This window comes from Equus asinus, chromosome 22 (assembly GCF_041296235.1).
Source record: "Equus asinus isolate D_3611 breed Donkey chromosome 22, EquAss-T2T_v2, whole genome shotgun sequence".
NCBI classification, from domain to species: Eukaryota; Metazoa; Chordata; class Mammalia; order Perissodactyla; family Equidae; genus Equus; species Equus asinus.
Window position 1 is genome coordinate 52,438,095 of NC_091811.1, and position 13,887 is coordinate 52,451,981.

At 38.2% G+C, this 13,887-nt stretch overlaps 1 protein-coding gene across 9 annotated transcripts in view; it reads left to right on the plus strand.

Annotated features, from left to right (window-relative positions):
• DIP2B (disco interacting protein 2 homolog B) overlaps positions 1–13,887 on the plus strand; it is a 208,434-nt gene that overhangs the window by 144,010 nt on the left and 50,537 nt on the right. For 4 of the 9 annotated variants that reach the window (XM_070494879.1, XM_070494883.1, XM_070494882.1 and 1 more), the window contains 7 exons: positions 1,861–2,016; positions 2,511–2,633; positions 5,904–6,101; positions 7,644–7,735; positions 9,439–9,549; positions 10,840–10,963; positions 11,565–11,674. In XM_070494879.1, the coding sequence (XP_070350980.1) occupies positions 1,861–2,016; positions 2,511–2,633; positions 5,904–6,101; positions 7,644–7,735; positions 9,439–9,549; positions 10,840–10,963; positions 11,565–11,674 (914 nt within the window). The remainder of the gene's footprint in view (positions 1–1,860; positions 2,017–2,510; positions 2,634–5,903; positions 6,102–7,643; positions 7,736–9,438; positions 9,550–10,839; positions 10,964–11,564; positions 11,675–13,887) is intronic. The other 5 variants (XM_070494880.1, XM_044755927.2, XM_070494884.1 and 2 more) reach the window with 2 other exon arrangements.

A 13,887-nucleotide genomic window follows, 5' to 3' on the forward strand; every position in this document is an offset into this window, starting at 1 on the left:
AAAGAAAGTAACTATCTTGAGAGTATGATTGCCCTCATTAAAAAGCCAAGTGCCAACAGCTGATGGCTTGTCCTGCACTCTTAGCTCTGCCCTGTGATTCACTGAACCTCCGCAGGCAGTTAGATGAGCCCGCTCACCACCTCTTCTGTGGGAGGGGAAGCCACACAGCCTGGGTTAGGGCAGGTTTTATTTCTACATTTGTCTGAAAGAAAGCAATTTCACTTGTTAAAAATATTGTCCTGACGATGCCCAGTTAACTTCATCTGAATTTTTGTTAACAGGGTGATTTCATCTGACTTCATATTTTTCTATTGCTTCTACTACTCTGTGGAAAGTTACTGGTTCAGGCACTCACAGAACCATTTTATCCAATGTTACTGCCTTTTGGATGTTTGCGCTATCAGAAGTAATTCATGTTTCTAATAGAAAAATTTGAAAATACAGATAAAAGAAAAATAATTTATAAATTCACTTCCCATGGATAACATTTTGGTGTCATCACTTTAGTATATATCCTTCTAGACTTTATTTGGATATAAATGTGTAGGGTTTGGGTTTTGTTTTTACAAAAATGAAATTGTATTAAACATAATGTTCACAACCTGCTTTTCTTAGCAATGTGTCACAAACATCTTTTATATTGTTAATATACAATTATACTCTTGTTTTTATGGTTTCAGAATATCCCACTGTATGGTTGTGTCCTGGTTTATTTAGCCATTTCCCTATTTTGGACATTTAAGTAGTATCCAGTTTTTACTATCGTAAGACTGCTGGAATGAACATCCTTGAACACACAACTTTGTGCATTTGTCTGATTATTTTCTTAGGATGTATTCCTGTAAGTGGAATTACTGGGTCAAATAAAAATGTCTGTTTTTAATGCTTTGTTACCACATTATCCTACAGAAAGGAGATACTGTAGTATGCTTGTGCTAGTATATTTAAAACCTTCAAAATTATTAAACTAGTAATTACAGACTTTTGAGGCATAGAGACCTTACTCCCAAATTGATTTTAGAAATGGTTTACATTATGATTTTTTCCTTTTTAGTTTTGAGTGGCTTTTCATTATTCTTGTGAGTCGTATATTTTATTTCCTCTAATTTTCTTTTTCTTACTTCCCCAAATGTTTTCTTCTTCTGACTTTTTTGTAACACATCCCTGTTGAATGGCTCTCTTCCAACTTATACCATTCAGTTTCCTTATATTAAGAATCTCTACTTGAAGCAGAGTACAGCAACACTATTTCATCCTGCTTAGAACTAGGGAAGAACCTTGTCTGTCAGGGAGATCCAAGTGACCTCTGGGTTATTTTATAAAAACTAGAAGTGGACTTTATCTGGTTTTCTTCATCTGGGAACTTGAGCGATCTGACCCACTCTCAGTGGAAATCTTCAATGGAAAAGGAAACATTATAGATAAATCAACACAGACATGAAGAAATGCTCAAGAGACTGGAATATTTGTAGCCATTCTGATGATACTCACTTTGGTTTAATTTGGAAGCCAGTTGCAATTTTTATTTTATTATGATTATTTTTATAACATTGAGTTTCTATGAGACTTTCTGTGTGGAAAAGAATGTTTTTGAGAAACATTTGATAAGTAATATGATCTTACTAAGGCTACCTGAGTTCTTGAAAATAATAATTTTGGAAAGCTGATATGCCCTGGCTTAACCTCTTGCTCTCTCATTATATCTTGCTAGTAGAATTTGATTTAAAAGATTGACAAGAGTGAATGCCTGAGTTATGTAGTTTTCTTCCTTGTTAAAAAAAAAAACAAGAAAAGATGTGAAGGTTCTTATTTTTACTGCTAATGTAATATAATTCTAAATTTTGTTTTCTCCCCTCTTAGAGAATTTCTCTGCTCCCCCTGACGTCACTACAACTACCTCCTCTTCATCATCATCTTCCTCAATACGCCCAGCAAATATTGATCTGCCCGCCTCGGGGATAGTTAAAGGCATGCACAAAGGGTCCAACAGGTCCAGCCTTATGGATACAGCTGATGGTAGGGAGTTCTTTTTGGTAGCTAAATAGGGAATATTAGTTAAACTGGAACAATTCACATTATAAATAGTAGTGCCTGACCGGTCCAGCAGCTACAGAACTCCGCTGCAGTGGGCCCTCTAACGTAAGTCATCTCGAATGCCCTCTTTTCAGCAGTCTGCACTGTGGCAGCACTGACACTCGTTCACACTCAGTCTGTACTTTCAAAAGATACTTTGAGCAAAAAAATAAGTATGGAAAAAGAAAAGGATGCTGTAAGAGAAAAGGGAGATTAGATGAAATCTGTAAGCAATGTATTAATAGTAGTGCCATAGTTGTTCTCTATTGTTGTAAAACTTATTATGTGCATATTTGTACCTGTTTGGCCCAGTTGAAATAGAATGAGACTGTGGGCAAAGACCAAATATTATGAGAAATAAAAGCTCCTAAGAGAATTGAGGAACTGAAGTATCCCCAAAATGAATTAATTTTGACTTACCATTTTTTCCCTTATAGGTGTTCCTGTCAATAGCAGAGTATCCACAAAAATCCAGCAGCTTCTCAACACTCTGAAACGACCCAAAAGGCCTCCCTTAAAGGAATTTTTTGTGGATGACTCTGAAGAAATTGTGGAAGGTAGTAGTAATAATACCAAAAACATATGTTCCTTAAGCAAACATTTTCTGAGCACTTACACGTAGGATACTGTAGGATTTAAGGATGAACAAGGCATTGGTTTTGGTTGAAAGAGTTCATAGTTCTCTGCTCTTTTTTCCCTAAGGATCATTTATGTTTTGGGTCTCAGATGAAAAATAAGGAGGGATGGAGGGGAGAGAAAGGCAAAGAGATAACTATGGAACATAGAACTATCCTTTGAAATACGCTCTTTGAAATTAGGAACTTTCCCAAATACGTAATTTTTTTAATTATCTATATTTGGTGTTATCCTAGAATACAGATGTCGTATTCAACTTCAAAAGTTTGCCCAATCTTTTTTGATGTAACATAGTCCTTTCGTTAAATCAGCCAGTCAGCACATATATATGTCTGCTTTCTACAAGATGACCTGGTGGATGGTGAAAAGTCAGTCACTTCCTTCTTCCTTCATGTTTACGGTTTAGAACAGTGCTAAGCTATATACAAATGAAAACTGAGCTTAGCCAATAAATATGTATCAACTCGTATAGGCAGTTTAGAGAAAGGAGGAAATCAGTTCCATCTCTGTGGTTAGGGAAGGCTTCATAGAAGAAGTGGTAATAGTCAGTGATTTATTCATTCAATAATTTAAAAAGATATTTGTAGATGAAATCATATGATGTCTAGAATTTAATAGGTAGCATTGGAAGGGGAATGCTTGGGAGTATAGATGAAACGAGGTTGGCCGTTGGATAGTTACTGAAGCTAGGTGATGGGTAGACCTACCTACCAAATGCTTTTGTCAAAAGAACTAATAGTAAGCTTTGATCACATCAGACCTGTTAATGGAACTAGGCACCATAGTAGACCAGTCTTAGCCCACTTTGTGCAGCAGGAAGCAACAAGCAGCCTGATGTATGAGATTAAGGTGAATTTCTGTTTCTTTAGGAGTCACTAGCCTCATTGAACTATGGACATCTTGATGCACTGATGTTCAAGATGCTCATGCCAGTAATAGCCTCTCCAGTCTTTTTAGCACTGTGTATTGGCCAGGCAAATGAACATCAGGGGTTAATAGGAATCATACTTGAACAGTTTTCATTGGCAGAATAGAGCTAACAGCTTTCTGCTAATTATAAATAGGCAACAATTGTTTATTTGCATAATGATTGCCTTTAGAAAAGAAAAATACCTGTATGTGTTTGGAAGACTGAAAGAATAGGCCCTAGGGTCTGCACTGAGGCCTAGTGGATGGCCATAATGTACAGACTTCTATGACCGGAAGACTGTGCCTACCGTATATACAGTCTGCGTGTACAAATAAAACTATTTAGAGTTAACCATGTTTATTTTCTTACTTAATCTGGTGTTTAAGTCTGAGAATATATAAAGTAGAAGGGCAGCTGAAATGTTATTTACCTAGGGCGGTGAATTGGGAAGTGAAACTTATTTCATTAGTTTTATGTCAGTAGAAAATGAATTAAGACATTTTAAGTTTCCCAAATCTGTCATTAAATTGAACTATAAAATACAGTTTATTTCATATTTCACTTTCCCATCTGATAGTTGTTGCTCATTCTGTCCATTCTCCCTCCTGTGCCTCTTCTCTCATCTCCTCTTCACCTGGCTAGTTCCTACTCTTCCTTTAAGACTCAGCTCAGGCATTACCTCCTCCAGGTGGGGGACCGCATCCCCTAAGTTGGGCACTGTGGCTCTCTTCTGCCCTCTCTATACATGTTCCTGTCGTGCACTGCTCGTGTTTACTTAGCTCTGTGTGTGAGTCCATGACCCCATTGCACTCTAGACACTCCTGGAGGGCATGGACTCTGCACTCCTTGCACCTACCATTATCACATGCAATAAATGTTGGTTCAAGGCATGATATGTGCAACGTTTATTTTCTCAATGTTTGTCACATCCTGTGCACGTAATTGGCACTCAGTAAATACTTGACTTTTTGTTCCATGTGTAAATTATCTTTCCTTCTATGAAAATGTAGGGTTTGTTTGCTTTTTATTATTTGAATAATACTTTTTTATTGTAAAAATGACCGTGGTAATAATCTAGTGTTTTATTTTCTCTCCCAAATTCAGTTCAATTTAATTAATATTTATTGAGCAACCATTATGTGTTAGGACTCTAGGCCATAAGAGGAATAAGAAGCATGCCTTCCCTCAAAAAGCTGTCAGTCTTGGGGGAGGGAAAACTTGCTCAGTAGTAGAAGCTCTTGGGGGTCCTCAGTGCTTTAATAAGGGTGGACTGCCATGTAGTGTGGGAGCACTGAGGAAGGAATGGCCAGGGACAGCTTCCCAAGGAGCGTGCTGTCTGAGCTGAATCCTGAGAAGGATGAGTATGAGTTTACCAGGAGGCAGAGGGATTGGCCATATGAGATGTGTGCGAAGGTGCGGAGACGTGGAAGGAACATGTTGTTCATGGCCGTTATCTGTTTGAGTCTAATAATGACCCTGTGGTATAACTGTTACTGTCCCCATTTTAAAGATGAGAAAAAATGAGGCTCAGATAAGTCAGTTTGCCTGAGGTCAAACTAGTAAAAAGTGAATGTAAACTTCTGTTTTCTGACTCAGCAGGTCAGTGCATTTTCTTTTTTCTCTCTTTTTTTTTTTTTTAAGAGATTGGCACCTGAGCTAACAAGTGTTGCCAATCTTTTTTTTTTTTTCTTCTCCCCAAAGCCCCCCAGTGCATAGTTGTATATTCTAGTTGTGAGTGCCTCTGGTTGTGCTGTGTGGGACGCCGCTTCAGCATGGTCTGACGAGCGGTGCCATGTCCGCGCCCGGGATCTGAACCGGTGAAACCCTGGGCTCCCGAAGCGGAGGCGCAAACTTAACCGCTCGGCCACGGGCTGGCCCCAATGCTTTTTCGTTAAACATAACCTGGTGAAGTGGAACCCAGCTCTCTAACGTTGGACACAAAGAATTAGAAACAAGTTTACTAAAAATTATAAAATTGCTGAAAGGAAGTTTATACTTTGTGCTTTTCTGCATGTTCAGTGATTTGCTTTGTCACGGTCAGGATTTGTTGTGTAAAATACATTAAATATGATTTTACAATTGTGTGGGGGAAGTGAATTAAAGCCCAGTTTGTGGATTACCATTTCTAACAATATTTTTTCTTTTCTCAGAGTGAGTTTAAACCAGATAAAGGTGAAGCGAAAGGGGAAATATATTTGCGAGTGGAGACCTACGTTGTGTTAGTTGGTGTTTGTACTTCTTTCAGATCTTATTTTCATAACCTATTGGGGTTTTTTTGATGCAGTACCTCAGCCAGACCCCAACCAGCCCAAGCCTGAGGGACGGCAGATGACCCCAGTGAAGGGAGAGCCCTTAGGAGTCATCTGTAACTGGCCTCCTGCTCTTGAGTCTGCCCTGCAGCGCTGGGGCACGACTCAAGCCAAGTGCCCCTGTCTGACCGCCCTGGACGTGACCGGGAAACCAGTGTACACGCTTACATATGGTGAGTTTACAAGACGCCAGCTCCTTCCTTTTCTCCTAATAATTCCTCAGATTATCGTGGGGAGTGTTTTTATCTTGATGTTTAGTAAAACATCGTTGTGTAAAAAAACAATTTAAAAGATCTTTTTTTTTCCCTGCTTTTTTCTCCCCAGATCCCCCTAGTATATAGTTGTATATTTTAGTTGTGGGTCTAAAAGATCTTAAGTTCTAAAAGTACAGCTGTTCGCCAAATATTTTCATTTGCTAAAGTGACATTTACAAACCAGCTAATATTTAAAAGAGCAAAAAAAAGAAAGAGACTTTGTAGATCCACTCATGTTTTAACATTAGAAGAGGATTAGGAAGACAATTGGGCAGATTAATGGTGTATGGTAAACATCAGATAGTTTTATCTAAACATTGAAATTGATTACTGTATAGATCCTTGTCATTTACTTCATCCTGCCTCTTGCTTGTAACAGGCACAAAATTCTATAATGATCCAGGAATCAGTACTTTTCCATTTAGTTTTGCATCCCAGCTAAAGTTTTTATTTTTCTTTTTAAAATAACTTTTTAAAGCAACTTATGTTTCTTTTGTAAATTCTTTTAAAAATAACTTTATTTTTCATTTTTTAAATAACAAGAAGGTGAGATTTTGTACTAGTTGACTCAAACAGATTCCTTTTTCCCTTCACAAGTGGAACATGTTGTCCATAGACCTAGATATAGACTAATTTTAAGAGGAAAAATAGATATTTAAAGGAGTTTTGCAGATTGACGTGAGTTTAAAACTTAGATGCCCCTCTGGATGAGTTGTATGTAAAACATATCTGTTCAAAATAACATGATTTCTCTTTCACTTTCTTCATGATCTAAAATGAGAATGTCTAAGGGTGGTTGGTGGGAGGGAGCGAGAAGAGGGGAAGAATAGGGTTTTTCCCCCAAAATAGTTTTTAGCATTCATTTCAGAAGCTGTATATTAATTTCATCCATGTAACTCTTAAAGAAAGCAGTCAGCTGGCCAAATCTTTATGTGTTTATTTAACATCTATGAGAATATCCACGTTTCACATAGTTTTCATTTTGTCGTCTGTTTTCACTGAAATACAGTGGTACGGGATGCTTAATCATTTGAGTCCTCCTTTCACTTTGTGGTTCCTTCAAGTATCTAATACCATACGTGTAAGTGGTTCTTCAGAAAAAGCTTATAACAGAAATAGTCTGATTTTCAGTCCTGTGATAAAAAATTCTTTCCCTTTTAATGTGATCAGTTCACATCAAATTATTTCTGAAGATACTCAGATTACTTCAGAAAAGAATTTGAAATATTATTTAAACCAGAGTGAGCTTCCGGTGACATTCTTTTTGTTTGGCGGCATGACTGGTTTGCCTAAACTAGAGGGAATATAAAGCGTGTTGGGGGGGGCTCTGTGTGTTGGGGTTGTGCTTGTCTGTGTCATTTAGCAGTGGCCATTGTCCTATTAAATGTGCTGATGAACTGAATACCTTCTCTCTGAGGTAGGCCTGTTTTTCTATATGACGCTTTTCTTTTCTTTTTCCAGGGAAGCTGTGGAGCAGAAGTTTAAAGTTGGCCTATACACTGCTTAATAAGCTAGGGACCAAGAATGAACCTGTATTAAAATCTGGAGACAGGGTAATTGGTTTTTTGGTTTTAGGGAGGTGATGTTTTATTGTTTTCTAATATGCACATTCTGGATTTTTAATGTGCAACAGCACAATTTATGTAAGTCTAGTTCTTAGAAAATGGAAATGATTTGATTCCAGTCCAGGTTAGCCCAATGCCGGGTGATAATTCTTGCATTCATAGCTTGAAGGAAATTCACATGTCCCTTTCTGTAGCTGCTAATCAATAAACTCTTGAGGTGCTAATAAAAAGAGAGAATCCTAAGCCTTTCTGGAAATAAGTATTTCAATATTTAGATAAAAGTAGCAGTAAATTTTACTCTTTGATTTTTTTTCTTTAAAAATAAAATTTAAAACAATTTCCTGTGGTTCTATGTAGAAAGGGAGGGAGACTCATGTTACTAGAATTCTAAGAAGAAACAAGTTGACATCATTTAATTTCTTCTTTAATCGGAGGTGACATTTACATTTTTTTTTAATTTTTGAAGGTTTTTTCCTATTAATGACTTTCTAAATATGATTACTTCTTACCATCAAACATTCCTTTTCATTTGGAATTTGTAGAATGATACATTGACTACGCAGCAGAATTCTTTTTAGTAGGCTAATAATTACAGAATCTCCTAAACTAGCCTTTTGAAAATACTTTTGCCTTGTGGCAAAGAGCATCTAAAGTATGGCTTCCACTTATAAATGTGACACCTGAGTGTTTCCTAATCCTCACGGACCCTAAGACGGTAACTTTGTGTCTTCCTAACAACGTGGACACTTGTGCAGGGAGGAAATGGGTTGTTTAAATATCTTATGGAATTAGTATTTTCTTAGACCTCTAGAAGTTTCAGAATTGAACTTATCTTGAGAGTGAGTTAAGAGAATTTGAAAGCAAAAGAAGGGAAAATAAGAGTCTGGTGACATAATTAAGTTTCAAATGTTAATCTGTGAGCATCCAAGCCAAGTAACAAACTCCACAATGATAGTGACTTCTGTGTTTTTGCATTCCTTGAATAAATTAAGAGTCGGTTATCCCTGTGGATGCATTGCAGATTGAGATCACAGGTTTGAATGTATTATAGGAGTTTCACTGTTTATCTTTTGTAAGTGAATTAACTTTATATCCGTAGTGGTTTCTGCCATTTTGTTTATACCTATTACAAATGCCTTCATGCTTAGAATACTTGCATTGTTGGTTAAGTGAGTAAGGATTAATGCAATGAATTTGTTAAAGAGTAAGAAGCTTTAGGCTGGCTCTAAAGTGGTGATCGAGTCAATCAGTGCTTGTAGGTTCTCTCTGAGAGATGTAAGGCTTATTCTTTAATATGCTGGTCTGTCTAGAGAGATTCCTTACATTTATTTTACTGTGTTAGCCCTGCAGTGCAGTAAACTGCCTTGGGTTTCACAAGTAATTAACTTACTACTTAAGGTGAGTTATTCACTGCTAAATCACCAATAGAATGGTTGAAAAATTCTTTATTTGATGATGATTTACATTATAGTTCCTAAAATGTGTCTAATATAATTATGGAAATGACGGAGATCTTTTTAGATTTGCGAATCCTTCTCAGTAACTTAATTTCCTTTTGGCTATTAAATAGTTTGATTTATTGTGTTCCTGATAAATGTTGTATATAACATATATGTATATCTTAGGGTGTGACATTGCACGTGTTAGTCTGTTTTTATTCCTCTGTTACTGAATGTCATTATGCATTTTAGGTAGCCCTGGTTTACCCCAACAATGATCCGGTCATGTTTATGGTGGCTTTTTATGGATGTCTCCTGGCAGAAGTGATCCCAGTGCCTATAGAGGTACCTCTTACCAGAAAGGTAACATTGCTAAATTTAAGAGGAATGTAGCCTGATGTGACATGGTGGGCGTCGGGTTCTTGGATCGAATGACTTGGTCACGACATTAGAAACAGACTGACCATTTTCTTAAGCACTCAGTTTCACTTTCTAAAAACATGAAAGTTGTAGAAAAATTATTTATTGATAGTTATAAGTTTTATGAAAATAACGTTTTCAACTCAGAATTTTTATAGTATTATCTATCACTTAAAAATCATGGGGACATAATTGACTTTTCAACAATTACCATTTATAAAGAGTACCACTCTTGCTTCAGAGACTATAGATAATCCACATTTATGATCGGGGAGACCTTTTTGTGAAGGGATTTCCTTTAGCTGTATCATATGCCCAAGGATTTCCATTCTCTCTTGGTGTGTTGCTACTCTAGGTGTAGGATTTCACTTTGAGAACACATCAGCTCTGCTAAATTGAAGAGTATGTAACAAATTTCCAAGTTTAACTGATTTCTCTATGATCTGTTTGACCCTAATCTTCTCATGCAGTTACATTATTGAGAGTTGATGATAAAGATGAATATGGTGGAGACTATGGATTTACAAGAAAAAAATTTTAAGAAAGGAATAAAAAACGTTGACATCCCTGAAACTCTAGTTGATAGGATAGAGTGTGTTTAGATTGGTCGGGAAATCATAGGGTTGTTCTGAAAGTATTAAGTTGGCAGTATTTGTGTGGTTTCATAATGATACTTTTAAGATGATATTTTAATGGAAATACTTTAGACTATATCTTTTGTTTTCTCTGCTGTTGTTGTGAAGCTTAAATCTACTTCCTTTAAAATAGGATAATAAAGAGATATGGATTTGGGTATAACTTTCATTGTAAATTTGGACGTTTGGTGTCCATTTACATTATTTATTTTGGTTTGACCTGAATTGCTTTGCTTTTGAATTGGGAGTTTGGCTAGATCAAGACCGTGTAACCATGTAGCATTTATTTCATTTGCCTGAAGTTAATCTAAAAGAGAAGCATTGCTGACCTTTGAATAAAATGGTTACATTTGGCTGGTAGAATTTGTCATTAGTAATGTCGGATTAATAAAATATTTGATTTGCACTCAGGAAATCATTGTATTGTAGAAAGTATTTGGAAGAACATATATTGTCACTGGATTTTGACAATTGCCAGATATCAGTGGGATTTCATGAATGTTATCACATGAGTGCCAGAGCATTCTGAAGTGTTACAGTCTGGGCATGGGTGTGTCACGTTCGCTCCCCGACCGCGCTCGTTATCTTTTCTCCGCAGGATGCTGGAGGGCAGCAGATTGGCTTCTTGCTAGGAAGCTGTGGTGTTGCCTTAGCTCTTACCAGTGAAGTTTGTCTAAAGGGGCTGCCAAAAACCCAGAATGGAGAAATTGTACAGTTTAAAGGTTAGTGATATTTGTACCTGAATTCTTAGTTAAAAGTTAAAGCTGAGTGGTTTAGTGTTTTAATTTAATAATAGCTAAGTAACATATATTTTCTTATTTAATTCTCACAATCTTATGAAGTAGGTACCATTATTATCCCCGTTTTACAGGTGAGGAAACTGAGACACAGAGAGGTTAAGTAACTTGCCCAAAGTCACAGCTAATAAATGGCAGAGCAGCGATTTGAACCCAAATCTGATTCCACAGCCCACACCCTTAACCTTTATGCTGATGATTGGAAAAAGCTACCACTCTGTTCACTAAAGCTAAATGCTACATGTAGAGACAGAGGATAGACCACTAACCTCAGTGGACTTCCACTGCCAAATGGACCTCCCAATTGTCGAGGTAATGTCAAGGCCTGGAATTAGCATGTGGAAAGATTTTACTTTTGAAAGAAGGTATAATTGTCTGGTGATTTATCACTAAAAATTAATAAAAATATTTTACTGATTATAAAGTAACCTTGATTTGGTCTCTTGACATTTAAAATGACCAAATCACTGTGAACTTCTTCCCTCATGCCTTAGGCAATTCAATTTTTATTTTGGGTTTGATTAAGGTTGGCCTCGGCTCAAATGGGTTGTAACAGATTCCAAGTACCTTTCCAAGCCACCTAAGGACTGGCAGCCCCACATCTCACCTGCTGGGACAGAACCAGCGTACATAGAGGTAAGTCCTGAGACGAGAACATGCATTCTGGCCTTTTCTTTGGCTTCAGTTGCTATCTCAAAATTTTAAACTTTTTGCAGTTTTCATGTTAGAAGTTCCTCCTGACTTGTTAGATTTCCATCTTTTGGCTTAGAAGATGCCTTGTGGTGGACATTCTATTCTAATTATTTTTAACATCAATACACATTCAGGGCAAAGGCTGCAAAGAAATTGATCCTTGCCATGTAAGAAAGTTACAAAAGACTTAAAGTACAAAGGTTTAAGAAATGATTTACTGGCAGAGATGTTTCTCTGCTGCTTTCAGGGGAGCGGGTGGGAAGCAAGAGACTGGAGAAATGAGGAGGGAAGAGAACTGTCCTTGAACAAATTTAACAGAAGATAAAGAGCAGGAAGAAACAGACGGCTAGAGGGTTTGGTATTGGAGGGTAGTGTAGGAACTTGACTGACTGATAACATGTTGCGGTTGAGGGATTCAGTCCTGCCGCATCCCAGACACCAGGCTAAGTGCTTTAAATGCATCATCTCAGTCAAGCCTCACAAGTACCCTGTGAGGTGGGGCTGTTATTAAACCTGTCCTGTGTTATAGGTGAGGACACTGAGACTTAAACGAACTTGAATAACCAACCAAAGCTCATATGACTCAGAAATGGCAGAGCTGGGACTCAAACTCATACTTCTTTCACTCTCAAAGCTGTGCTCTTGATTACTCTGCATGCTGCTTGAGACATATTAGTAAATGCTCACCAACTGTTTGCTAAATTAATGAATAAACAAATCAATAAATTTTTTTTTAAAAGGTTTGGGGAAAAACTCCACCCATCCTTGAGCCCTCTGGTGATAACTTTGGCTGTAAGAGGGAAGAGAGCGGGCAGTAGCTTTGAGAGGTGATGTGGTAATGTTGAATGCAAGGATCGCTTTGAAAGATGGAAGAGATCTGAGTATGTTTAAATGACAGAACAAGTAAATAGGTGATTAAAATAGCAAGTTTAGGGATCAACTCTCAGTCCGTATCATCTCTCAGTGGTGACATGGGTATCGCTCCATCCTCCTTCAAACTGCTCCCCGGCTTCCCTGACTGCTCTCAGTTCTCCTGCCAGCTGACCACTCCTTTCAGTCTTCTTTATTGGTTCTTCCTAAAAGCTGAAGGGCCCTTTATTATGTGGATTAAGCAGAGGTGCTTAGCCCTCCAGCCTCGTGTGAAACTACTGCCCTCTGGGGCCATTTCTAGGCTTCTGCTGTTCTGAATTAACTTGCAGTTTTCACTTGGAACCCTCTTACTACCCACAGGACATTGCTCATGAGTTTAAAGTATCCTGTGGGCAATGGGGAGCTCTTAAAGGGTGCTAAGAATAAATATGTTGTTAAAGATTTATCTGGTTTGGTTGAGGTTAAGAAGGGAAACAGGGAGACCAGCTTTTACAGTTATCCCAGCTGCCCAAGCTCGTGGTGATGGGGCTAGAGAAAGTAGATGGAGTTGAGAGACAGTAAAGAAGTAGAAGAGGCAGGACTTGGTGACTGACTCTGGAGAGGGAGGAGGCAAGAAAGACTCTCAGGTTTCTGACTTGGGCATCTGGGGCAGATGGCAGCATCCTTCACTAAGACAGAAAATACAGCAAGAGATGTTTTCGTGGGTGAGGGGTGGGGGTGAAGACAGTGTTGGGTACATTGGGTTTCACAGAACTATGGGTCACCCAAGGTGAACAGTTGACTGTGAGTCTGGATCTCTGGAGAGAGGTCTGGGTTGGAGATAGAGAATTAGGAGTCATCAGGAATGTGGTACCCTGATTGGATAAAGTGAACGGAGAAGAGGAAGAACAACACAACTTTCAGGGAATGCCAGCCAACATTTAAGAGATGGGCAGAGAAAGTGGAGGGGAAAGAGACGGGGGAAAGAGAATAGGAATAGGAGAGAAGAGTATCACAAAAGCTGGGAAAGGAGAAGCGTTAAGAAAAGATGTTGGGGCCGGCCCGGTGGCACAGCGGTTAAGTGTGCACGTTCTGCTTTGGCGGCCTGGGGTTCGCCGGTTCGGATCCCGGGTGCGGACATGGCACCGCTTGGCAAGCCATGCTGTGGTAGGCGTCCCACACATAAAGTGGAGGAAGATGGGCACGGATGTTAGCTCAGGGCCAGTCTTCCTCAGCAAAAAGAGGAGGATTGGCAGCAGTTAGCTCAGGGCTAATCTTCCTCAAAAAAAAAAAAAGAAAAGAAGATG